Below are 25,126 nucleotides of genomic sequence, written 5' to 3' on the forward strand. Positions count from 1 at the left end.
ACATGGAACCCAGGACCTGGGAGGGAGTCACTGGAACATCAGTGAGACACCAAATACCTCCTTCCTTCAGCACATCTCAGCTCAGAGTACTTCCAGGTCTCCAAAACTGCAGTACACGTAGGGAGGCCACCCAGGAGAAGCTTCATTCACATAAACCCTGAAAGCAGATCAATAAAGGCAGGCCGCCTTCAAATTAATTTAAATAATCACCTTTTAGGAAAAGTGTGGCCAAATGTTTAACTTTGTACCATGTCTAAAGTCAAGGGGGGGCAAACTTTTGTAGCAGAGTTCAGCAGCACAACTGCCAGCAATTTGGCATGCCAGACAAATCTTGAAACATTCCTACCCAAGGGTTCTCATCATCTCATTTTACAGATGGAAACAAAAGATAGGAGGAGGCTGGAGATGACACAACGTGTTAATTCTTTGCAAATAGGCAGTCACAGAGTAAACAACTGTGGTTTTCCAATATAAGGCCTTAACAGTTCCAGCCATCCCCACTTCGCCTCACTTTGCAATTACATCACGTAACTATTTTTTAAAGCATTCTTTTAAAGCCAGATAGTTCTCTGGTCTGGTTCATAGCTAGCACAGTTGTTTGCGGAGCTGTATACACCTGAGTAGGTAAACACACTGGCAAAGCAATCTGTGTGGAGGGAGGTGACAGGAACCGTGGTGGCAGGAATACATTAATCCAATGTTGTTGCTGCTGACTCTGCAACAGTAAAGTGTGGCCTCAGGCGTCCAGCCCAGGAGCTCAGTGCTCCAGAACACATTGCCTTCTTAAAGGGATGTGGAGTAGCAGGCTGGGTTGAAAGCCAACCTCTACCCAAAGGCTCACTCACAACCAGCAGAAGGATCTTGTTTTGAAAAGGATGTTCAGGATAAAAGGTGGGTCTTTCAGGAGGCATGGGATTCTTCCCAAGTCTGTTTTTCCTTTTACGTCTTACCATTTTTTCCCCTCTTTGCTGATTTGTTCTTTCTCTTTGGGGTGGCACTGAGAACATAAGCTCAGAGATTCAATCTTCTGTTCAATTAAAACTCAGGTACTGTGCCCAGGCAAAAGGTTAATGGTGCAAAGCTGGCTTAATTTATGTTAAAATATTCATAATGCTGTTAAGGTATATTCATAATGCTGAAAAAGCCAACACATTCCACAGTTTTGTTTGGCACTTGCTCTCAGAGTTTCTGTCATTCTGAACAATTGAAAATATTTTACTATATTTGTGAGTGATAGAGAAAAGCCTTTCCTGTTCCCATTACATAAAATTTTGGTAGCTGGTTTTCACTTTGTCCATTTATCTCTCATGAAGCCCAGAGTTCTCGCTCGCCATTCATTCTTCCAACACTGAAGTCTGGAGTTCCTTTGAAATTTACTTTGGCATCTACTTCCTCAAGCAAGCACCTTCAAAAAATTAAAACTGAAAGTGGTACCCCACTCCAGACTCAAGACATAAGTTCAGATATTGATTTCTAGGAACAAAGATTTAGTTAAAAAACAAGACACTAAAGTTACAACAGATCCTACAAAATCTAGGTTAGCTTTCATACTATCAATTCAATTAGTTGAGTTAGATAGACATTCAGTTACACAGCTCTTCTATTCAAGTCATTCCTTACGGCTGATAACAGTCGAGGGAGGAACAATAATTTTAGGGAATACTTGGGAAATAACAATTATTCCCTAAGTCACTGGCACTCAAAACAGGTCTAAAACTGTGACTGGGCATTTGTAATTGTTCCAAAGATTGGTATAAAGACCAACTCCATACCATCTTATAGTTCTAGGCTTTAAAAAAAACAAACAAAACAATCCCCCAAACACATAATATTTTGTCCTACTGTGGTTAAGGCACTGGATTGAGAGAAGGAAAATCTGGGTTCAATTTCTGGTTCTGCAATCAATTTTGAGACAGTCATAGGCAAATCACTTAAGACTGAGAGCTCACGCTCCATCACATTACTATGCATCAGATGAGTCACACCAGGAGTCTGTTTGCACCTGTCTAGCACATGGCAAAAACAAGGTAATGTCACTTAATTTAACTCAGTATGAAACCCCATTAAATGGCTTTTACCTTGCATCTGTTGTGGACTAACAGCACGTAAAGATAAAATTACTTTAGGCAACAAGAGAAACTTGATGATAAATCTGAGCCCTTAAATTCAACATCCCCTTTGAGCATGCATGCAAGTGTTTTTAAGTTACTCTTGTGTTTCACTCATTCATCCATAAAATGATAGCAACTATTCCTTTCCTGTCCTATCTTAAGTTTAGATTATACATTGTTCAAGATAGGAACTTTCTCATATGTTTTCATCATACCTCATACACAAGGGTCTGAGCCTCAGTTGAAGGGTTTAAGTACCTCTGTAATACAAAGAAATACTACTACTTTGATTATCAAAGTGTGTACAAACTGAAGTTCACTTCTGGCACAGAAGTGCATTGACTCAAACATTGGATTGCAATCCCATCAAAGAATATGATAAGGAAAGAAGGGCTGGCCCAAAAAGAGAATCATCATCTATACACTGATATGTCACTTAAAAACACAATAGAAACAAAGCTGAGTGAGATTGCAGCTCAGGGTATGTTAAGTATTTCTCTTTGAACTCTGAACTTGAGGCAGAGTTTTCTGTTTGGATCTGTCTTCTGTTCTATGAGAAGCAGACATTTCCCAAAGTAGAGAATGTAAAGAATTTGTATGGACATTAAATTCATATCAAAAAATGAACAACGTGCCCCAAAAGAAGCCAAGAGCTCTTAAAACATATAACTGCTAAAAATCTGCTTTCCTACACTGTTGGCATTAGTCTGCACCGCTCACTCTGTTGGTGCAAATCTCTTCCATTTACACTGGATGATCCAGAACTGCCATTTCAGGATTGCTAACTTACTGCCTATTTGTTTCCCTGTCCACTAGACTGAGAAGTGAGTAGCTTTCATTCTATTTATTCATGCCAACTTAGTAAGCATTTTCTTTGACAAGCAAAATGCACGGCCAGTGTTTTAGAAGGCTTCCTTTTTAGCTCAAGGCTTTTCATTTGTTTCATCAGGTCAAATTCTGTAGCATTTTAGCAATATTAATTCCCATACACATGGCCAAAATTCATCCCACTAGTAATGCTAAAGTCAGCGGAGCTAAAACAAGGATGAAAGCGTCCTTTTTTCTGGACTTGGCACTTGGAGTTGAATTTTTATGACTAATGCACTCTCTTCAGGTGCATATAGGAATACTGAAGACAGAAACTTTCTATAGCCTTTTTACGTAAGCTCCTTTCTCCTCCCATCCTAGGTTCAATTATATAGCAATTCCCACACAGGCAACACAAAACTCTTAAACCCTTTTCAGGATACAGCTTCAGTTCAACAGGTATTTCCCTGTTGGCTTACTCCTGGTGTCTTAAACATGAGTTATCAATAAGTCAGCATGGCTGCAATTGCATTTGCTGATCTCGATGAATTGTTCTGCTGACTGGAAAGTCTGCTCTATCTTGACTTGCTCCTATCAGATGCAACTCTTGGCAGCTTACAGGGTTGTCTGGTCATGGTCTGGATTACTAAGGTGTTTTAAAATGTTTGTTACCTTTCTGCAATGTTCTGTTTCTACTTGTCCACTAAGCTTATCAGTACAGCAACAGCAACTCCAAGAAGCTTTGGCTTGAAGTTTTGTGGGTTTTTTTTTTCCCCTTTGTAAAAGAGAGTCATACCTATTCCAGGGATTCTGGGGGAAGATGAATGGAGAAGAGCATGTCCTTGTCTCCTAAGCCCGATTAATAGCAAAATGTCAAATCCACAGCAACATGCTCTCGTTTTAGAAAGTGCTGGTGCTATAAAGAGAAAGCCATTGATTATTCATCCTTGGTTTAAAATACTCAAGAACAAACACAAAAAAGTATCACATGTATCCCCCAATGTCTTATTTAAGCTATGCACTAGTTGCAGGGTTTGGATTAGGAGCAACTGGGCAGTGCAGAGTGCCACAATCGTAGCTTGCGGCAATGTTTGCCTTTAACAGAGACATACATCCTAGAGGGGATGTAGGTTCTGGCTTGCAGTGGTCTACCCTGATCCAGCACTGTATTAATGATGGAGACAGCTATCGTTTCATAGAATTTAAGTTTGGTGCGAGACTCAGGATCTTCATTCGGGCCTTCCTAGTAATATTCAGTAGATACATAGCAGCTTACATTACCAAATCACTACTAAAACTTTTACTAGTTAACCCTCACAACAATCCGGTGATGCAGAGAAACTCTTAATTTCAGAGACAGGGAATTCAGGAATAAATTCAGTGAGCTGTCCTATGTGACCTTGAGCATCAACAGCAGAACCATAATTATAACTCAGAGTATTCCTAACTCCTAACCCTGTGTTCAGTTAATAATACAACATTTATACCTGGGTTTGGTACATAAAGACCTTGACAAGTTATATGGGAGAAAAGAGAGGGCCAAGAAAGGACACTATTTCATCTGAAAATACCACTTGTGCAGAAATGGAACCTCCAACTGCCTAGAGCCCAGCTTCTTTGTATTTCGTAATCAGTTCTTTTTCAGAGATCTGCTGCTTGCAGTTCCCATCTCTTACAGTAGAAACCCTTCTTCTTTGGAAAAGAAAGGTGTAAGACTGGCTTTTGCAAACCTGACTAAAGGCAGATCAGGAGAGCAGGACTGGAGCCCAAAAGTCCAGATACAGTACAGTACAGGTGAGAAAGGGACTAACGTCCTATTTCCTGGTTCTCATTTGCACACCTTTTGGACAGGTGGCTAAATTGCTCAAAAACCAGACAAAACGAGGGGATATAAAGTAACATACTAACTTCTTTAATAGAGTCCAATCCAATTAAACCAAAAATCACTCTGTGAACCCCCGGGTTTATTCACACTAAACAAGTCAGTGGTACATAGAGTTTACCCAATACCTGATCATGTTTATACTCTAGGTCCCCACATGAAAAATGAGCACCAGTCAAGCAGACTGCAATGTTTTCTTCCTTACTTTTTTTTTTTTTTTTGCATAAAACTATTTCTTTCATAGACTTAAAACAACCAACTAGCCAAGTTATTAATTATGATACATCTAAAAAAAAATTAATACTAACCCTAACGTGACTGCTGCTTTAAGAGTGCTCTGTATATCGCCTTAGACCGGCTTTTCAGTAGCAATTCACTACAACAGGTCCTAAAATAATAATAATAATAATAATAGAGAATTAAAAACCTGACAGCAAGTTTAATGGTTAAAAGTTACAAAAATAACCTGTTCTGAATGGTGATTTTTCCTCAGCAGTTCAGTCCTGCTGCAGCACTCACAGCCTCACAAATGGCAGAAGGGGTTCAAATGCTCTCACCTTCTTAATATCTCTCTGTCATAAAAGGACAACTGCATTGTAACCTGCTAGGTACCACGGGGCTTTTTCTTTAATGTTATATTCAGTCAATAATGGGTCTGTTTTTAAAACTTACTGTGTTTTTCTGGGGTGGGTTAGGGAAGGTGGGGAATAGAGAGAACAAAAGCATAAACTGTAGGCCCCCAGGTGCCTGGGTCACTAGGACTGTCTCTGATTCTCAGACCAGTGCTGGCAACTTTTGTTTATTCTAGAAGATCATGATGGAACACTGGCAGGAGCCTTTAAAGCTCCATTTGATGTTTCAAATCATGGCTCCTACTCAAGGTCATGATCTTCTGTAATTCATCAGCTAAGAAGCCTTTTCTCCCTCTCATCAGTGAAGGTTTAAAGGTGGGGTGGGGCATGAGACAAAGAGGGAAGCTAAAATGAATAAAAAATTCTCAGCTATAGAACCAAATTTCATTAACTTCTCTTTCATTCACAGCATCTTATCATTATAGCCAGATTGCTGCTTTGCTTTGTTAAGGTCAAACTGATCTCATTTCCCCTCTGGCCCCATTGGTTGCTGGTCGACCTCTGGATCCACTAGGGATGATGCAAATGCTGACTGGACGATCTGAAACCCAAATGACTCCAGGAGAGACATGTTCTGTTGGGGTGAAAAGGGGGATCCTAGAGCAGGACCAAGGTCCCCCAACGGGCCACCAAGGGCCCTGACGTGAACTTTCTGTATATGTTTGTTCAGATAAGACTTTGATCTGAAAAAGCTGCCACATTCAGGGCAAGGGTACTTCTTCTCTCCCTCCGTCTCCATTTTGTTTTTGCTGACTGCCATGTCACAGGAGAAGGACCCATTGGTGCTCTGTTTCTCAGGAGTCTTGAGGTCACTGGTGTCAGAGAGGTCTCCATATGAATCAGAACTCTCAATCGGGTCCGAATGTGAACATTTCTGGCCTTCTATGGGGAAAAAAAAAAGAAGAGAGAGAAGTTTTCAGAACCTCACCTGCCCAAAACATTTATTTAACAAGCATTCAAATAGGTGATGTCAGTTACCACTGGATTCATTCATGCCCGTCATGAAAGAATGAAATACACTTAACATCACAGTCCCCTGCGTTCTAAAGCCCTTGACCACAGTTCCTTTTTACAAACAATATGGCTGCTATCAGAGCACATTCAGGTTTTTAATCAAGAATTTACAATGATACTTAGTGCATCCATGATGTGTCTCAGGTTTATAAAATATTTCTTTTAATCCCAAAAGATGTCTTACAAAGTTTATACCTCAGGCATCATAAAAATGCAGACCTGATAACGAGTTTTTAGCTTACACTTCCCACACTTCCAAAATACAGCTAATACTTCTGAGGAGAGTCTAGAAACTTAAACAAGTATAACAGGCTATGACAAGCTGTGAAGAAACTGGAAATATTTTACCCATTAATATCTCAGCAAAGCAGTAGGGAGCTACTGCAATCTCAGAGGTGCAATTGCATTTAATCTGGAGGGGCTCCTTTTTACAAGTTAAACAAAACATTGTTAAGATGCAGACTTCATAACCTAAAATTGTTCCATCCTTAAACACTACAGCGTGAAGTAGGAGAGAGTTTAGAGATACTATTTTAAGTCATTTGGATACATATCCTGGCAAAGCCATTGGTATGTTTGGAGTGTTCCCCATTCTTCTTTGACATTATGCCAAGAAAGTTTGTCCACGCTTTTTGCTTAGCGCATATGAATGAGCGTGGGAAACCCAGACATACCCCCTAAACAAGTCTTTGAATACAAATAAGCTGTATCTACTGTTAACTCTAAAAGACCAAAGAACCACTTGGCACAACCCAAAAGACAGATTTGCTCTGGACTCGGCATTACGAACCAAACAGGATATGCATGAAATCAATACACCACTGAGCTGGAGTAAATCTCTTGTTAAATCAGCACACACCCCAGAACCAAAGGGCTTGCGTAGTAACCCTATGAGGACTTCAACAGAAACAAAAATACACAGCTAGAGCATCCCATTGGCATAAGGCAGAGCACAAACTTTGTTTAATCCAAACTGCTGCGTTCTCCTAGGCAAGAGTAGCCATAACTTTCTGCGACAACCATGGTTTCAAAGAATTTTCTGTTGTTTCAGCTTCACCTGGCCTATTGATAGCTCAGAACCACGAAGCAAAAAGCAAGCTATCTTACATAAAGTAACATAGAATTTTACATACTCAACAGCTAAACACTCTTTAGTTATTCTTACAGAAATAATTCTTACATTTGTTTTTTCAGGAAGTAAGTTAATGGCAGGTTAAAAACAAAAAAAGTAATAGCACTGTATTTATCCTCTACCTCTCCTCCCCAATAACAGCATTAAAAAGTAGAAGCTTAACTACAGATAGCTGTATGGTTCCTCATCAATCTGAGGATGGATATTCCTTTCACCATTCAAGAAACTTTATGAACTGCAGTCTGTCGTTCCCCCTTCCTTCACCAGAAATCAGAAACATGGTTTGACGCGAGACTCAAGTATACTGGACTAATAAGTCGCTGTCAAGGATCCACATCCCTCAGGTAAAATTGAAGTATTGATTGCTCCTAGGAAGATGGTCAAGATGAACTAACGTGGCCTTTTCCATTGCTAAAGTGAAAGAAGCTGCCAAGAATTCAAGTACCCTCACCTGCCCACCTCACTCCCCCAGACTTGTCAAATCTGGCATCCAAGGACAGACATTACAACCTATGAACATGACCCTACATGATTTCTCTGCATCTCCCTAAGCTGCTTCCTAGTATTTTCCCTGTCCTTCCTCCCTCCCCTTCCTCACGCCAGCCCAACATCCCACAACACAAAGTTCTGCACAGAGCAGCAAGGTGCAGAGCAGGGAGTCTCTTGCCTTTGATGCCATAGGTCCTGACGCAGTGGAACGCTGCTCCCCCATTCGGGATGGGCTCCTGGTGCCTGGAGACCTGGGGAAGGGGAACACCGTGGTGGGTTTTAACATGGACCTTTAAGTAGGAGGCAGAGGAGAAACCTAAACAAGATAAAAGGAGATGAGATCCTGCCACCAGCAAAGACACACATCTGCCTTCCCTGTTCTCGTTATTTTTCTCTTGCTCCTACTCCCTACTACAAAGTTGCCATTATACTAGCTTGATTTCTCATTACCTATAACATGCTCAAGTAGGATCCCTAGACATAATTAGGCAATGAATCCAATGCATACCTTTCATTAGACTTCATTTCATTTGCTTTTTGGAAGTCATGATGAAAGAATAACAGCCTCCTTGAGAAACATATCCTACGTTAAAAAAAAAAAAAAAAAAAACCTAGCAGATTACACAAAATGTTCTGGAAAAAAGGCAGAAGAGACACGACACAAAGGGCACCCATGTCTCTTCACCATTTTGTGAGGGGTTAATTTATTTTAATAAAAAATGCCTTCATCATACGTCAAACTTTTGGGAGGTAGTTTAAAATGGTTTCTTTCACACTGTTAAGTCTTGAAGGAACGCCATTTAATAACATCCCTTTTTAGCACTTAGTGTGCTTATCCTTCAGTTTCTAGCATTTATAATGACTCCTGGAAAGCAGAAAGTTAAAACTATTGATTTTTTTTTAAGGTACATAATTTTGTTCTACAGAAATTTTTGAAAAATAGTACTTCCCCCATTCAGTTCATCCTAAGTTTTAAAAACCTCAGTTTGTTTGCAGTTAGCACAACTTTGGAAAAATTATTTTTTTTTCTTGATGAAATTTCAAAACATCTACTAGCTCTGATTTGTAAGCCCAAAACATGGAAATTAAAAACATATACTTCAAACCACTGATTTCGAAACACAACAGTTTTTGACATTTGAGCATGTGCTTTTCTAGTTTATATATTTTTAAGTCTCACAACTATGACCTTTTCCTATAATGCAATACATCCTCTCAGGTATATTTTGGAATGTTCTTGAAGTCAGATTTTAAAAAGTTTTGCAATTAGTACTAGAAGCATTTGGACCAAACATGAGGCACAAAGAGGACAAAGTTCTGAAGAATTTCTACACAGGCAAGCCTACTGACAACAACTTTCATTTTAAAATTCCAAATAGAATATTATGGTACTTGCATGTTAGAAAGATTTTCCTTTACGAACCGAGAACACACTACAAGTTCCACTGTCACAAACACAGAGCTTTAGGTCCCCTTTCTGAATAGAGAAAAACTGAGACTTAAGTTTTTGTTACTAACGTGAGCAAGGTCTGCACACAAACTTGTACTGTTTTTTAAACTAATACAGCATTTACAGCAGAAGCCTTTGCAAGACAACTTTCATACCAATACTTCACTTTAAATATGAGTAGATATACTACTGCAAAGCCACTTCCATAGTGAAATAACTGCATTTAAATTTGGTGAGATGTAACAATATATTAGGAAGAGTGCCAAACCAGTACTAGCACACCTTTCCGGGGTGGATTTTCTGATAGCAGCCACTATTTTCAGGCGCTGAATTTAATAACGAGTGTAGCTTTACACTAAAATTCCCTCTGCCTATCCTAGAGAATATCCCTCTGCAAAGACTTTTCTTAGAACCCGGCTCTTCAAAGAGTCTTCAGAAGCTACTAAAAACTGCAGAAGTTATTAAGAATTGCATATACAGGGCCTACAGAACAAGACAAAACTCCACAGCAACCTGCCAGAGGGGAAAAATGGCAAGTTGCTAAGAAGGAACAAAAGGCAGTTACTGCACACCCCTGAGTTGAAGATAAAAGTACAGAAAAGTAGATCCAACAAGAAAATTACAACTAAAGAAACCAACAAAAAACAACTCACAAAATACAAGGGAGCAGAATCATCTAGGCCAAGTCATCTGGGGAATTAAGATAAGGATATTCTCCTCTGAAATGATGCAAAAAAAAAAATCTACCTTCAGACATAAAACGCCACCAGAAAATGTATTCCCTATCTACCAAAATTCACTACAGACAGAGAAAGAATCAAAATCTGACTGGTAGAGAGAAGGACACAATGTATGGCTGTAACGGTGATACTTCCAGCTACAAGGTACTTCCCTTATTTCCTACCGGTGTCTAATAACTACCCATATGCCGAGATGAGCCTCTTCACATGGCAATGCATCAAAATCTCACAGCCAGCCATAAGAGAGGACTACATACAGGTATTTAGTGTTTTCCTATACTACAATTGACACAAGAAAATCTAGAGTCGGAATCTCTGCAATATGTTGTATTTTCTGACCTCTGCAACTTTATTTGTAGATTGTATTGTTTTATATAATGAAAATTGCATGCAAAGTGTGTTAGCCCCCCTTTTATGCACTTGGCCAATGAACATGTGAGTCAGCTTCCATCAAAGCTATAAGACTGCCAACTGCTTCATAGGAAACTGGCAGAAGTGAGATTTTTCTTATTTGTATCCTAATTTTTTTCTGAGACACTAATGATGGCTTATTTTCACCAGGCCATAATTATGAATGCCTGCTCTAGGAAGAGGTGGGGGAAGATTCCTAAACAGTAATCCTTCACTTGTTAAAATCTTTTTTTTTTTTTTTTTTTGGGGGGGGGGAAGGTGAGAAGAAGAGGGAAGAAATCAGGCTAATGCAAAGGATAAAGTGGCAGTATTTTTCATTTTTTAAAGAAGGAATGTATTTATTGCTTTATCTATACACATCTCACAGCTCTGCAGAGTAAATATTTCTTCAAATCAGAGGAACCAACGTTAAAAACATGCATAAAAGGAAATGGCCTGCTTCCTATAAATGAGATCTATCTGCTGATCTCTTAGATACCATCTATAAGGAGATAGGTTACAGAAATAATTGCAGGATGCTCCTGTTTCAAAAACTCTAATTTGAGTTTAGCTAGGACATCTGGAGTATTCTTCTAGCTTTAATCGACCCTGCATCCAACATTAAGAATGAAAAAATTCATCTTATTGTAAAAAATATTCCATCTAATGCCTCATAGGAAAATTCACTCTTCTGCTAACTCACTTGATTTCTGTGAAACAGACAACGCATATGGGCCTGAAACAGAAAATGGATGTTCTAAGTTGCTCTTATTAATTGCCACACTTTACTACAAAAATACCAGCTCTAGACTTGCCAAAGTGATTAATCTCTATTTTAGGTTCTTTGGGAAAATGAATCAAACAACAAAACCCAAGCTAATCAAGTTACTAAGGATGGCAAGAGAAGAATATGCAACAAGTAAGTAGTAACAGGTCTTTTTAATTTAAATGGATTGAAGAGAATTTGTCTTAAAATGATGCTTAGATTTCATGAGCACGCATTAGTTGAATTCTTAAAAACATCATTCATTTAAACAATTCAACATTAACAAGAACTTCAAAAAAAAATCTAAAACGATTTTTTTTTTTTTGAGGGGGAAATGTCAATCTGCCTCATGCCATCAAATAAAAGAACTACCGGAATAGGAGGGCAGGATGGCTGTCCTCTAACTTAGCAGTCTTGCTCACTGGGTACAGATAAAAATCTTGAGATGCAGTTAGGAAAACAATTTTCACAAAATGTAAAAACTTGAAAATCTAATTACCTAGTATACTGCATGTTTTCGTTAAAGATACCTCTTCCCAGAAAAAACACACTGCATAGTTTCCCTGACTGAGACTTGGATGCTTGCGTAATTATTCTAAGCAGAATGATCCTAAGAAAGAAAATAACCTGAAAAAAACTATCAACTCACAGATGGTAATTTTTGGAGATTATATTGCCATTTCTAAAGTAAATAAGTAAATAAATAAAAATCAGCAAATGGGAATACATCTTATACAGCAAGTCCGTGGCTATTGCTTTCAGTCAAGGTACTGAATTTCCTATATCCTAAATCCATTAAACCTTTAAGAGAGCAAGACACACTTTATTAAATTCCACAGAAAGGCCCTCAGTCTGATGGGATAAAGTGACGGATTCTAAGCCTGAATTTCCCATTCTGACTTCAATACTAGGATATGTTCAGCTGTGTAAGAGCTACCTTTTCTTGTATTTCAGAGTCCTGATTTTTTTTTTCCTGTCAGCATCCAAACTTCTCTCTATTAGCAGTCTTTAAAAATCTTTGCCTTCTTCCTTGACAATTACTATACCAAACATCACTTAAATTCCAATTGAAAAATATACCAGCACATTCGCTGAGGAAAAAACAAAACAAAATTCCACTGCACAAGCACCATAACCATGGCAAAATCACAATGTGGGGACTGTAGGGGGAATCACGTATCTTCCAACTATACCAGTATCTATCAAATAGAGGTTTTAATTCAGAAATTTCCCAGCATGTTGCATATATCTATACCCTACAATTGAAAAGATATTTAGAATAATGAACATTGCCTTTTGATTTTAGAATACTGAATGATAAATCCTGACACCATAGATCATAAAGCTGTAATCAGAATTCACAGGGCACAATACTGAGTTCATAATACAGTTGTTTGACAAATCCAGTTTGTAACTTCCCTTCCCCTTGAATTTTAACAAAGGATAAACCTTTAACAACAATTTAACAGATTAATTATTGCTTGTAAGTAATGATGTGAACTGAAATTCACAGCAGCAGACCAAATTCTCACTTACAACATATATGAAATACGCAAGCTGCAGGAAGAAAGTAGCTGCTTATACTCTGCTCTACAACAATATCCGTATCCTACACAGAAGTGTACATTTTATTTACATTTCCACTGTACATTTCAACCTGTAAAATGTAAATAACCCCACTAATCATTTCATTGTTTGCATGCCAGACCTGTCTTTGTCAGGCTGGCTGAATTTCTGAAGAGCTGCAGTGACATCCAGTGGTAATCAAGGTGAAACCCAGGCTTACAAACCCTGGAAACATGACAATTCCCTTCAACCAATGAGTTCCTGTTCAGAACCACATTCAATCGAAGGAAAGCGGAACAGGGCTTTGATCTTGGACAGGATCTTCTATCTTGTTACCGCAAGAAGATTTTGGATAAGTTTAAGCAGCTTTTCAGAAGATAGGCCTTTACCTGAAAAGATGGCCAAGTTGAATTTTGTATCATCTACCTGGAGTTTAAGAATCTGAAGAGTTTCAGCCAGACACCATTTCCACAAGAACTGTTAATACCACTTTCAGGACCTAACAGATGGTTCAGCTACTGGAAGAAGTCTCCTTTACAATTTAATGCCTCACATTACTCATCATCTCCTAATCACCCAAAAGCTCCATTCTTGTGCAGTCCTCACATTAAATACAGAACACCTGCACTCTCTCAGAAGATTTCACCTCTCTTCAATTAGAAAAGGGAACACACGTTATCCAACACTAACTCATCAGAAAAAACAAGAGTCGGATCCCAAAACATAACAGCAGCCTCTTCCTACAGTCATTAGGTATTCCCGTATGTCTGTGTGAGCCAACAACATACTTTGAAGTTGTGTATTCATCGTTCAAAAAAAGAAAAAGACAAAAAGATTTTTTTTCTTTCTGAAATTTGTCCAGCTTGCTTTACATCCCACAATGCCTAAATCTACAACTCTTTCTCAAATTTGAGAGTACCATGAACAGATGGAAAAGCTTCCAAAGCTGTATTTATATATATAAAACTATATTACTAGTGCTCTTTACAAGATTTGTTTAGAAACGTAAGTTAGTACAAAGCCATTTCTTGGGTTAAGAGGGAGAAGCAGCTTGACTCTACTGCTGCACCAGGAGGTTAAGCAAGACTGATAACATCACATAGCTCTTCCATGTATAGTTTCTCATTTTCAACTTGGTGTGTATTTCAAAGATTCTTCACCCAAATTGAATGCAGGACTCAGTTCCAACTAGTATTGGAAAAGAAAGGTGTACGGTGAATAGGGATAAAGCAACATAGAGTGGCTATTTTATAGGGATCTTGCACTTCGCCAAGTAAAATTCTTGTTTAAAAATAATTTGCTTCACATTTAAACTGAATTTATTCAGATACTGTTAGCCAAGTAAAAACTCCATCAGTTTCAAATGCAGTATTTAATTACAAAACAAAGAAAGAATATGTACACACATATGGTACAATCTCCTCCTGTTGCAGACAGAATCACATAGCCTTACAGCTGCCCTCAACCGTTGTCCCAGCCCAATGAAACAAAGAAACAGTTTCTTCTTTACCTCGGTTACAGATAGTGCAGAAATTGCTTGGTCCTTCACTATGTTTCTTCAAATGATCTGCCATATATGCTGCCCGCAAGTACTTCCCACACACCTGGCATGGAACTTTGTCTTCATGACATGCTAGGTGTGAGCGCAGTCGATCACGAGTGGCAAAGGAAGCATTACAAGTCTGCAGGTACAACGAGAACCATGTGACTTATCAACTCTGCTACAAATTCAACTCTGTTGAATCTATTCAGTATTCTTTACAGTAAATATCTCAGACCCTGTGCAATTACACAAATGACATGACGCATGAGCCGTTCCCCCACAAACAGAAAATTCAGATCACCAACACACTGCACAAGATGCGACGTTACTACTCAAAAAAGAATTAAGAAAGCAAGCAAACAGCTCTAACACACTACAGTCAGTAAAATTTAAATCAAGGCAGATTTGTAAGGCCTTAGTTCCTCACTGAGGATGAAGATACTAAAACTTTAACTAACATTTAATAACAGAAATAGCACAAATCACTCCAGCTACTGTAAATTCTGCTATTTCACTGAGACATTATAATCACTTTAAACAGCTCAAAATGTCCTCTCTGTCACCTTCCTAAATTTTACTCTTTGGTTTGACCTTCATTACTTCTGGACTTCATTACACTGGATCCCCCCTTCGGACTATCACAACACATAAATGAAGCATCAAAGAATTGGCTGGGATGAGAAGATGACAAAAGACACTATAAAAGAGCCATCCTGGTATCCACAGTGACAGGGCAGACAACAGTTAAGTGTAGAAGTGAAGCCTCAGAAGGAAGCAGATATCAAAATAACTGCATGACACTGTAATCTGTTTATAACTTACCCCGATGAAGGTATCGTATTCCACTTACTACTATGAAACAAGTTTGATTTGGCATAAGATAATATTGGTTCTACTTGTCCACTCCCCAGAGGAAAGTCATATGACAGATGAGGGAGGGTTCCTTCCCCTTTATTATTATAATCATAGCAATCGGCAGGTATACAGACCATGCACATGGCCTTACTAAACTGGTCTGCCAAGTCTGAAAGGCTTGCCATATCTTTAACGTGCGAATAAAAGTCATAAATCATCAGCAATACACCGTGCAAGTTATTAAAGGTATAGTCTGAAACCATTGCTCACAAGTGCAGGAAGAAAAACATAAGCAACATATGTTAGAATGACCACACCGAGTGGGCAACAGTGACATTCAAGAGTCTACAGCATCTGGTTTATAGTAGGGTACTCATTATATAGAAAAATACAATTCAAGATGTATAACCACAGTCCCCAAGGAGATAATATGAGAATATTAAGAGACATGGGAACTGGATATATTCTGTCTTTTCAAGGATCAGAGTGTAATTAAAGAAGACACCTGTTTCACTATAGACCAGACTCGTAAAGTAACAACTGCTAAAATTACAAAATGGTAAATTAAAATAAACTGACAATACAGAAGAGGATAACCAATATAATTTTATGTAATTTAGTTAATCAAGAGCTTAATTTAAAAAAAAATGAAGGCAACTGGAAAGCATCTATCAATTTCAATAGGCTGTAGACTCTACTTGTTCAATTCTACGAGATGCTTAAGTATAGTAAACTCCCACAAAACTGAGGCTGCTCAGCAGCAGGCGGAACACTCAGCACCTCACAGGATCAGGACTTAATGTACTTAAAAAGACAACAGTGAAATAGCCTGGATTTCTGTGATACACAGAGTTGAACTAAGCTCACTGGACAAAGATTTATAAATCACTAGTGGGGAAGAAGCACATCCTTGAACATGAAAGATTTCTCTTCAGTCAAAATCTCAGGACACAGCGCTGAGCAAAACAGGTGCAGCTTTCATTTATTAAAATGTTATTAGAAGTAAATACTCATTTAAATCAAGATTCCAGGAATGATACTAGTCCACTTGCTGGGTATCAGCTAAAGGTATACTACTAGGCAATCAAGGATGACAGCCAAAAGGTCCATTATCGATAATTCTAATATTGAGCCACAGTAAGCGTCCATATAAAAGCATTGGAAGTGCATCAGTTTATGAAGCAGACCAGAGACAAACCACATAAATACAGAGATGCCAGAAGTAAAAACAGATCTGTCCCATATTGAACTGATCAAGTGGAAAGCTTAGGGAAAGGCAATACAATCATTTCTGTGTTTGATTTCTCAGTCTTGATGCTGAGTTTTGCAAAGTTCACCTTCGGATAAACTTATAGAGTTAAGTATATCTGCAAAGAAGTAAAAAAAAAAAAAAAAAAAAAGTCCAGTGGAGAAAGCAAGAACCAGTTTAGCTGAATCATAACAATGGGAGACAGGACTAGGTTTAAAGAAAACCCCAAAGTTAATATTCAAATAGTTAATATTTGTAAAAGGTATAGAGCAAAAAAAGTAAAAAAGTAAAAAGTTTTATTTTATAAAAGATATAAGTGCTAAATGAGTGCTAAGTATTTATCATTAATTGTTAATAATAGAAGAAAACTCCAGTGCTTTCCTATCAAACATTGCACAGGTATATAAATAGATAAAAAAGAATATATATAAAGTTTAAAAAAAAACATTGTTTAAGAAATACCTCTTGAAGTTTCAACTTTTCTATGGTTGTGGATGTCTCTGAGCTTATTCCATGGTGGCTGCCATTTTCCTGCTAATAGGCAGGAAGTAAGAGAAATTAGGACAGGAAGAAACTCATTCTGCATTGAAATCAAGGGGAAAAGCACTGGACTTTGGATGCCAATTTTAGGTTAATTTAAATAGTTTTAAATAGTTTTTAGTTTTCAGAAGTCTTTTTGTAATTTAATCTGCATCTTTTTCTGTTTTTATTTAAATTGCTGGATGAACAACCTGTCTCTTGTCTCTGAGAAGGAACAAACTTCTGTTTTCTCCCCCTTCCCTTTTCCATCCACAGGTTTTCAAATCACTGTTTCCTCCCAGACTGCAGTCTAAACATTCATACCATTCACACTCAAAAGCCAACACCCAGCTTCACCCCTTCCCAAGACAAGTCAGCAAGCTGAACTACTCCATTAAGGCCAGCAAACTGACTTACCCCTTCTCCTACATCAAGAACTCAGCTGTCAGATTTTTAAAACTCACATATCATTAGTACAATAATCCAGGAGAAAAGTATCCAGAGTTCCATTTGGTGTCTTGTCTGGACACCAAAGCAACTTCTTGGATCCGATTTCTCAGATGCCATGGCTCTGCTGGAGGCCTTTCTTCCCCATTCTGAGTCTGTTTTAAGAGTAATGAAAAGGTTGGACTCAGGTCTTTGCCTGGCACCCGATGCTACAGGTGCTGGATCTATGGATAGTTTTTTAAACATCTGTGATGCCCAACTGTTGTTGTACAGGGACGAGTGCAGGTTGACATGCTGAGCACCGCGAACTGTAGCTGTTACAATGCTGTTTAACTTAAAATTATCCTGTTTCTCACAGTTTCATTTTATCTGCCCTGAAGTTATACCAATACCGTCCCGCTTTTGTTTTGATAGTCCAAAATGCACTGCGATGCCACATCAATAAAATGTTATATACACTGGTTTGCAAAGACACATGAAGGGCTCAGGTAAATGGCTAGCGAATGTTGTTTAAATTATTACATAGTGCCACTTCCAAGAATGCCATTGGCATACAGGATTCTGGAAAGTTTTTCTATTTACCGAGAGTCCTTCTCTTCTGCAATAAACACAGTCTGACAATAACTGGAATTTTCAACAGGAATTCAACAGATTCAAAATGAATGCTCAATGCTGCTCAATCTGTTCTCATGGGGAGCTAAATTTCCAAAGGACATCAATGGAAAAAAGAATGGAAAGCGGGGAAACCATATGCCAATATTAAGCTACTTTCCTCCTTAATGGCCAGATTCTGTGTCTAAAAAAACGTCCAGGAATAGAAGTGTTACTGGTTAGGAGATAACGAGGAGAATGTTATCAATTTAGGCATCAGCTTTCATATTTGAAACGCATTTTCAGTGTGACAGCATCCTTTTTGTAGTTTGTACCATATATATCAGATCTGTACATATTTAAGAGGACCTTCTAAATCTGACAGGATATTGTCAAGGAGTTTTTGCAAAGACACACAGCAGCTCTTTAACCGATTTTCTACATCTTGTTTGATATGAATGAGAAGTTAACCTTGCAAGGTTAGGCAGTCAAAAATGAAGAACAACCAAAGCCTGAAAAGGCAACCTCAACTCTGCCCTCATGCTTACAGCCTACAGCCTACAGCTCTTAAATGAAATGAACAGTGCCTACAATCTCATGACACTTTAATCAACAAAACAAAATGTGAAAGATTGTTCTTAGAAAATACTATCGCAAAATACATGCATGCAAGGAGACAGAGTTGAGCTTGGCTGCACAATTTCCGTATTTCTTGACTTTTTAGTTCGGAGCGCATCCTCCGATTCATGCTTACCTAGTACATACATTTAAAATTCTTAAAACAATTAAAAAACTATAAAATATTTAATAGGTATCAGTTGACAAAAGACAGTTTGGGGGTCCTAAATATCCATTTTTGTACCTGCACGCAAATACATGGGCAAAATTGGCTTATGGGCTTATGGGTAAAATTCTTAAAATTTTTTAGTCATCTTCAGTTCATCTACCTACACCCCTTGTTATCCTCAAATTGTGAGGTACTCACTGTGAGTGGAATTTTCCAATTTAAATGAATTTATAGCATTAAATCATCTTAAGAAGCTTAAACCAACCTAAGACTTTAGACCAGTTAAGCTGATAAATCAATGGGAAGGCTCTATGGCCTGATTTTCAAAGGTGCTGAGGTTCCACAAATCCACAAACCTTTAGGTGGCTCAAAATGTCTGAAAACTTGCTCACTGTATTACTTAAATTTGCAAACACATTCCAAAACTCTCACGGTTTGAAGGAAATATAGCAAGGGTGTGTCAACAGACAGAAAAAAAATGCAGATTAGGAGGCAGCAGTCAAGTAGGGTGGACTAGGTTCATGAAGTGTGCTTAGAAATTCTAAAATAGGAAAAAAAAAAAAAAACACCCCAGCCTTCACTGTCTTCAAAGAAAATGGAAGGTATCTTGCTCCAACTTTCTTAAAATAAATAAATGAAAAAAAATATAAAATCTTCCTTCAGAGACCAAGCACGGAGACTGTTAGCCCAACAAACATTTTAAAAGTTTACCCTACAACAATGTGAAGACAGTAGGTGACAATGGAAGCTGATTCTCAACTTCAGTTTTAATTAATACTTCCAAGGACCTCTTAAATCCCTCTACAAATGAATTACAGAAGATCTTTCTTGATTTGTTCTTTCAAATCCTGATGAATAATTTATTAACTGTAAAAAACTATACACATCATTATGACATCGTGTTACAAAGGATACCGTGATGGTGTTATCTATATTCTCACTGGGATTAAAAAAGCTTCCAATTTTGCTCAGTGCAATGTTCTGAAGGCTATATGATAAAAAAAGAACATCTTGGCAAGTGATGATAGGCTACCAATTTTATTTGAAATTATTCTAAAAAAAATGAAGTCAGCATTGGAGCCTCCTGCTGGTTACCACTGCAATACCGAAGAAAAAAAAGGGGTATCGTTTGTGACATTGACTTGAAGCTCAGGGTCAAAGTGGCAGGGTATGAGATCCAGGGTGGGGACTGGGATAGAGCAGGAGGGAAGAACATCTGGCAGAAAGGGAGGGAGGCAGAAGGGCCAAAGCATCAGATGACACAGGGGGCCACAGGGATGGGAGGGATGTAAAGCAGCTGTCACTGTTGAACACTGTTATTTACAAACATTTATCCCAATTTACACATTCATGGTCTTTTTATTGACACTTGGTAATTCTTTTCACACTTGTAAATCCAATGCCTTAAAATAAATAAATAAATAATTGCCCACACATCAATCTAACCCCTCCCCCAGCTCCTACCTGACACTTGTGAGGTCTCTCTGAGGTATGCACCTGTTTGATGTGTCCATTCAAGTGGTCTGGCCTTAAAAAAGAGTACATATATTAAAATAAGAATTTACTATTTTAACCAAAAAGAGAAGTTCACTTTGATAGATATATTAAAAATTCAGCAATAAATTTAAACTTCTCAGGAACCAGATCACCAACAACCGGGGCTCTACTTTGATAAGTACTCTCTCCAACTTGCTAACAAGGCAGCATTTTCTCAGGAAGAAATTATGACTCAGTGATCAAAGGAAATAGGAAATGCAAACTACCGTTTTCAAACTTGCATGTCTCCTTCCAAAATCCTATTTAGATCCAGACAGTCATGGCACTGTGATTTGCAGTAGCTGAATATTTGGAAATTGGTCCCTTTTGGTTTATGCCCCAAACATGGATGTAAGAATCCCAACTTGAAGCACCTCTGTGAAAAAAGACTGACTCTATAAACTCTATTGCTGCGACTCATTTTCCATCAGCAAGGTGAAAATAAAACTGTCCAAACTCACGGCTTGGTTGGGAGACTGCATTAATACAAATAAAGTGCTCTGAAGGTCCCAAGTAGAAGGTGCAATGGAAGAGCAAATTGTTATTGAAAAAAAAGTTGGACCGTTCTTCACAATCAGTAAAGCCTACTTTGAGGAAGAGAAGACTGAATAGCTGCAGATTTTCCTGGTGGGAGTTTCTCCTAGTGGGAAGAAAGCTTTTCATTGTATGAGGCCAAAACTGCTTGGAAACAAGTTCTCCACCCTCTCCTCCCCCAACTTGCCAGCAGCGCCAATGAGAGGACGCGGGATGGAATTCACACACTGCAGACAGAAAATAGACTGAACTCTGCAGTCTGGCTGTTAAACCTGATGCTCCAGCAAGTGGGCTAGAGCTGTGTAACCGGAAAGACTGGTTAGGGGTCCTTCTAGGTACTCCATACCTAGGAACCTCACTTTGTGCTGTGCTGCTTCTGAATGAAGTAAAGGATCCTCACATTAGACATCAGGCTTCTGACTTTTCTTTTGCTCATTTCTGTGCAACACCTATGACTGCGTACTGATATTTAAGAAAGATTCTCAACTTTTCAGACTTCGATTTTACAAAGATGTGTAGACGTTTCCGTTGTTTACTTTCATAACACCGTTAGTGTCTGTTAACTCATTGAGAAAAATGAGAACTCAACACCTTTCACCTTCCCTTGTTCATAGAAATCTTTCATACAGCAACAGCAGAAATCTTTACGCGTGACTAAAAATAATTAAAACTAGCAGATGATCTCAGGTAGCATTGTAATAAGCAAAATACTTTTACTTCTAGCAAACAGATGAAATTTCCAGTCAATGACCTTCCATCCCCAAATCTGCAGTCCTTAAAAAAACCGATCTACTAATTATTGCTGATTTTTTAAAAAGAAAAATCTAAGTTTAAAACTTGTTTCAGTAACAAAAAGTCCCTCTATCAAAAAGAGAGGTAGCGGAGGCACAATTTTTAAAGATTATAGACCTGGGATAAGGTCTTCTGGTTCAGCCTTCTGGTTCATCTTTCTTATCTTGATTCTTTCCCTCCTGTTAGAGCAAATCAACTGCTGCTACAGGAGTAACATGGAGCGTGTGCATCCCCCTCACCCCCCACTACTTCTAGCCTCAAAGTGAGCATCAAACTTCCAAAAAAAGTTTCAAGTTCATTAATTCAGACTGTCAAATACCACTAGCACGGCTGCGTGTATCAAACAACTCTACTTATTAACTGAACTCCCGCAAACAAAAAGTGACAACAAAAAATCAGCAACATTAAATGCACAGATCTTACATATGTTGCAGGGTAGAAACAGGATCCCCTTCAGAAGGATGTAAAGGACACAAAGATCATGTATTAAAAGATACTTGATGCTGCAGCTTTTGAAATCTCACCTCTTCCTTCACATTGGGGTGATAAAAAAACATTACGAACTAAGAGAAATGAAGGGAAGTTAAGAAAAAGAAAGTTTAAAATGGATACGAGAAAAATAACAATCTTGAGATGTATTACTATTTTGCACTTCAACAGCACCTTCACACTGCTTACAAATCAGAAGTCTCAAGACACTTACGTGAGGTAGGTAATTATTTCAATACCCATTTCACAAAAGAGTCGTTTCAGGGAGAGACTAACTGATTTGCCCAAGGACACACATACACTGAGTCTGGGACAAAGCTGGGAACGTTACCCAGAAGCCAACTAGCTCCCAGTTCTACGTCTTAATTACTTTTAAATCTTTTCAAGAGTCTGTAGAATAGCCTCCCAATGGAAATGATGAAAGTCTCATTTCTCGAGACACTTTAAACTGGAACAGTCAAACTATCCTAAGCACTCTCATTGTTCTTGTTTCCCAAGGCATGGGAAAGGTAACTGCCTAGGTCTTTGTTGACATCTCTGATTCTTATAAGCTCTCTCTTACCTGGAGAAGCCTTTTCCACAGCTTTGGCAGATGTAGGGCTTTCCCACAGAGCCATCATGAGAACGAACATGATAGGACATCCTGTCTTTCCGCTTGAACCGTAACCCACACACTGGACAAGAGTACGGCTTCTCGCCAGAGTGTGACAGCTTGTGCCGATTCAGGTGGTACACGTCCCGAAAAATCTTGCCACAGATCTCACAGGCCACCTGTTTCCTCGTCCTGCTTCTTTTTCGGGGTGCATCAGGGTCATCCTGACCAGGGACACCGTTTTCACCCAGCCTTGGGGGTGGGATGTCTATGTAGCCCAGTTGTAAGCTTGTCACCCCGTGTTGAGCCTCATGCTGACGAAGACGATTAGCATCCGTAAACACTTTTCCACAGAGGCCACAAGGCAGGATACCCGCCTCTCGCAAGCCCCCCGGGGTACCAAACATCATGGAGTCCAAGAGATTGGCCTTACGGGGACGTCCTCTGCCCCTCTTGGTGCTTAAAGCAGGGGCGTTAGCAGCCACGTTCTGGAAGGGCGAGGCCAGCAACGGTGGGGACAGCGGTCCTGCCACCATGGGCAAGCGGTCTACCCCCTGCAGAACAGGCAGGGAGGACTGCGCGGCAGAGAGCGCCGCCCGCGTGGCCTCGTCTTCGGGCATGCCGGCAATGCCGTTGCCATTGGGCGCCAAGCCGGCGCCGTTGGTCATGTCAAGCGGGAAGCCGAGGTCGGCGGCCCCCGGGCGGAAGAGCATGATGTCGGGGCGCGCGGGGGGCACGAGGATCTGCACATTGGACTGTTTGATGACCTCCTGGCAGATGTCGATGACGGAGCGCATCAGCAGGAACTTGGCGGCCGTCATGAGCTCAGGGAAGCTCTCCAGCCGCACCACGATGCGCGACGTGTAGGCGAAGTCCAGGATGTCCCCGAACACCTTGGAGCTGATGGTGTGCATCTCCAGCTCCCGCCCGCCCCCGGCGGCGCCGCCGGCCGCCGCCGCCGCCCCGCCGGCCGCCGCCGCCTCCGCCGCGCCCGCCTCCGCGCCGCCGCCGCCGCCGCCGGCCCCGTCGCCCAGCTGCGCGCTGAACACCGACTCGAAGTACTCGCTGCAGGCGGCCAGCACCGCCCGGTGCGCCGGGAAGCTCTCGTCGCCCACGCGCAGCAGCACGTCGCAGAAGCGGCCGCCGTTCTTGCGCTGCTGGTTGAGGCTGTGCAGCATGTCGGCGCTGTGCCGGCTCACCTGGTACGTGTAGCAGCCCGCCGAGGGGCCGCAGGCGGCGGCCTCGCTCACCCGCTCCATGGGGCTGCGCCGCCCCGCTGGCGCCCGCAGGGGGCGCGCGCTCTCCGGCCGCGCGGCGGCGCGCGCCGCCTCCTGCTCCTGCTCCCCGCCCCTGTCCGGGCCCGACGGCGGCGGCGCGCGCTGCGCTCCCTGCACAGCGCGAGGGGATGGCGGGGGGGGCGAGACAAAAGGCTCGGGCGGCGGAGGGGCGCGCGCCGCGCGGGGCCGCCGCGGCCGCCGGCGCGCGAGCTCCGCCCGGGCCCGGCCGCCACGAGGCGCTGCGGCCGCCGCGGGAAGGGGCGTGCGCGGCGCGGCGCGGCTGCAGCGAGCCGGGAGGGAGGGGGCTCCGGCGGCTGCGGCTCCGGGCTGCCGGCTCCGTCCGTCCCTGTGTGTTTGGAGCGGAGGAAAGATGGCAGCGGCTGCACTTCCTCTTGCACTTTCACCCCTGGGGGGAGGAGAAGGAGGGGGCGATACCACCCCCCCTACAAAAATCCAGCGGGGGCCCCCCGGCCGCTGCTCCCCGACCAAGCGCCGCCGCCGCCGGCTCCGCTCCGAGCCCCGCCCGCTCCGCTGCACCCGCACCGCCGGCGCCGCAAACTTTCCGCTCTTCTTCGGCTCCGGAGCCCCCCACCCTATTCATAGAGACCCCCCCTCCAGCCACTCGGGCTCCCCCCTGCCCCCCCGCTTCCTGCCCCCCTCCCTCCCCGCATCCGCCAATGCAAGAGCAGCCAGAGCCAGCAGGCCGGCCCCCACCCCGCCCGCCCGCGGGGGCTGGGGGCTGCGGTCCCCCCCTTCCCCGGCACCGCTCCGCCAATGCCGAGCCGGCAGCCAGGCCCCCGCCCGCGGCGCGCGGGGGCGGCGGGGCTGCGCTCGCCCCCTCCCCCAAATATCCGGGCTGCAGCTCGCCCCCCTCCCCCCGCGCCGGGGAGAGGAGGGGCCGGCGGGGGGGGGGCTGCGGTCACCCCCCCCCCTCCC

General features: G+C 41.3%; 1 protein-coding gene across 6 annotated transcripts; it reads right to left on the bottom strand.

The window, feature by feature from the left end:
- Positions 1 to 884: 884 nt before the first annotated feature.
- On the bottom strand, positions 885 to 24,214 carry PATZ1 (POZ/BTB and AT hook containing zinc finger 1). 6 transcript variants are annotated; one of them, XR_011135208.1, is made up of 7 exons: positions 22,884 to 24,214; positions 20,435 to 20,498; positions 17,089 to 17,160; positions 14,490 to 14,661; positions 8,246 to 8,383; positions 5,109 to 6,314; positions 885 to 3,834 (listed from the first exon to the last, which is right to left on the bottom strand). XR_011135208.1 is itself a non-coding variant. In XM_009687518.2 (6 exons), the coding sequence occupies exons 1-6, from the start codon at positions 24,170 to 24,172 to the stop codon at positions 5,896 to 5,898; spliced, it is 2,154 nt and encodes a 717-aa protein (XP_009685813.2). In that variant the 5' UTR covers positions 24,173 to 24,214; the 3' UTR covers positions 4,810 to 5,895. The 6 variants fall into 6 exon arrangements, 5 of the variants coding, with proteins under 5 accessions (XP_009685813.2, XP_068767886.1, XP_068767883.1 ...); XM_009687518.2 differs by lacking the exon at positions 885 to 3,834 and having other exon boundaries at positions 4,810 to 6,314; XM_068911785.1 differs by lacking the exons at positions 885 to 3,834; positions 17,089 to 17,160 and having other exon boundaries at positions 4,810 to 6,314; positions 8,246 to 8,318.
- Between the last annotated feature and the right edge of the window lie 912 nt (positions 24,215 to 25,126).

This window comes from Struthio camelus, chromosome 17 (genome assembly GCF_040807025.1).
Source record: "Struthio camelus isolate bStrCam1 chromosome 17, bStrCam1.hap1, whole genome shotgun sequence".
Taxonomy (NCBI): Eukaryota; Metazoa; Chordata; class Aves; order Struthioniformes; family Struthionidae; genus Struthio; species Struthio camelus.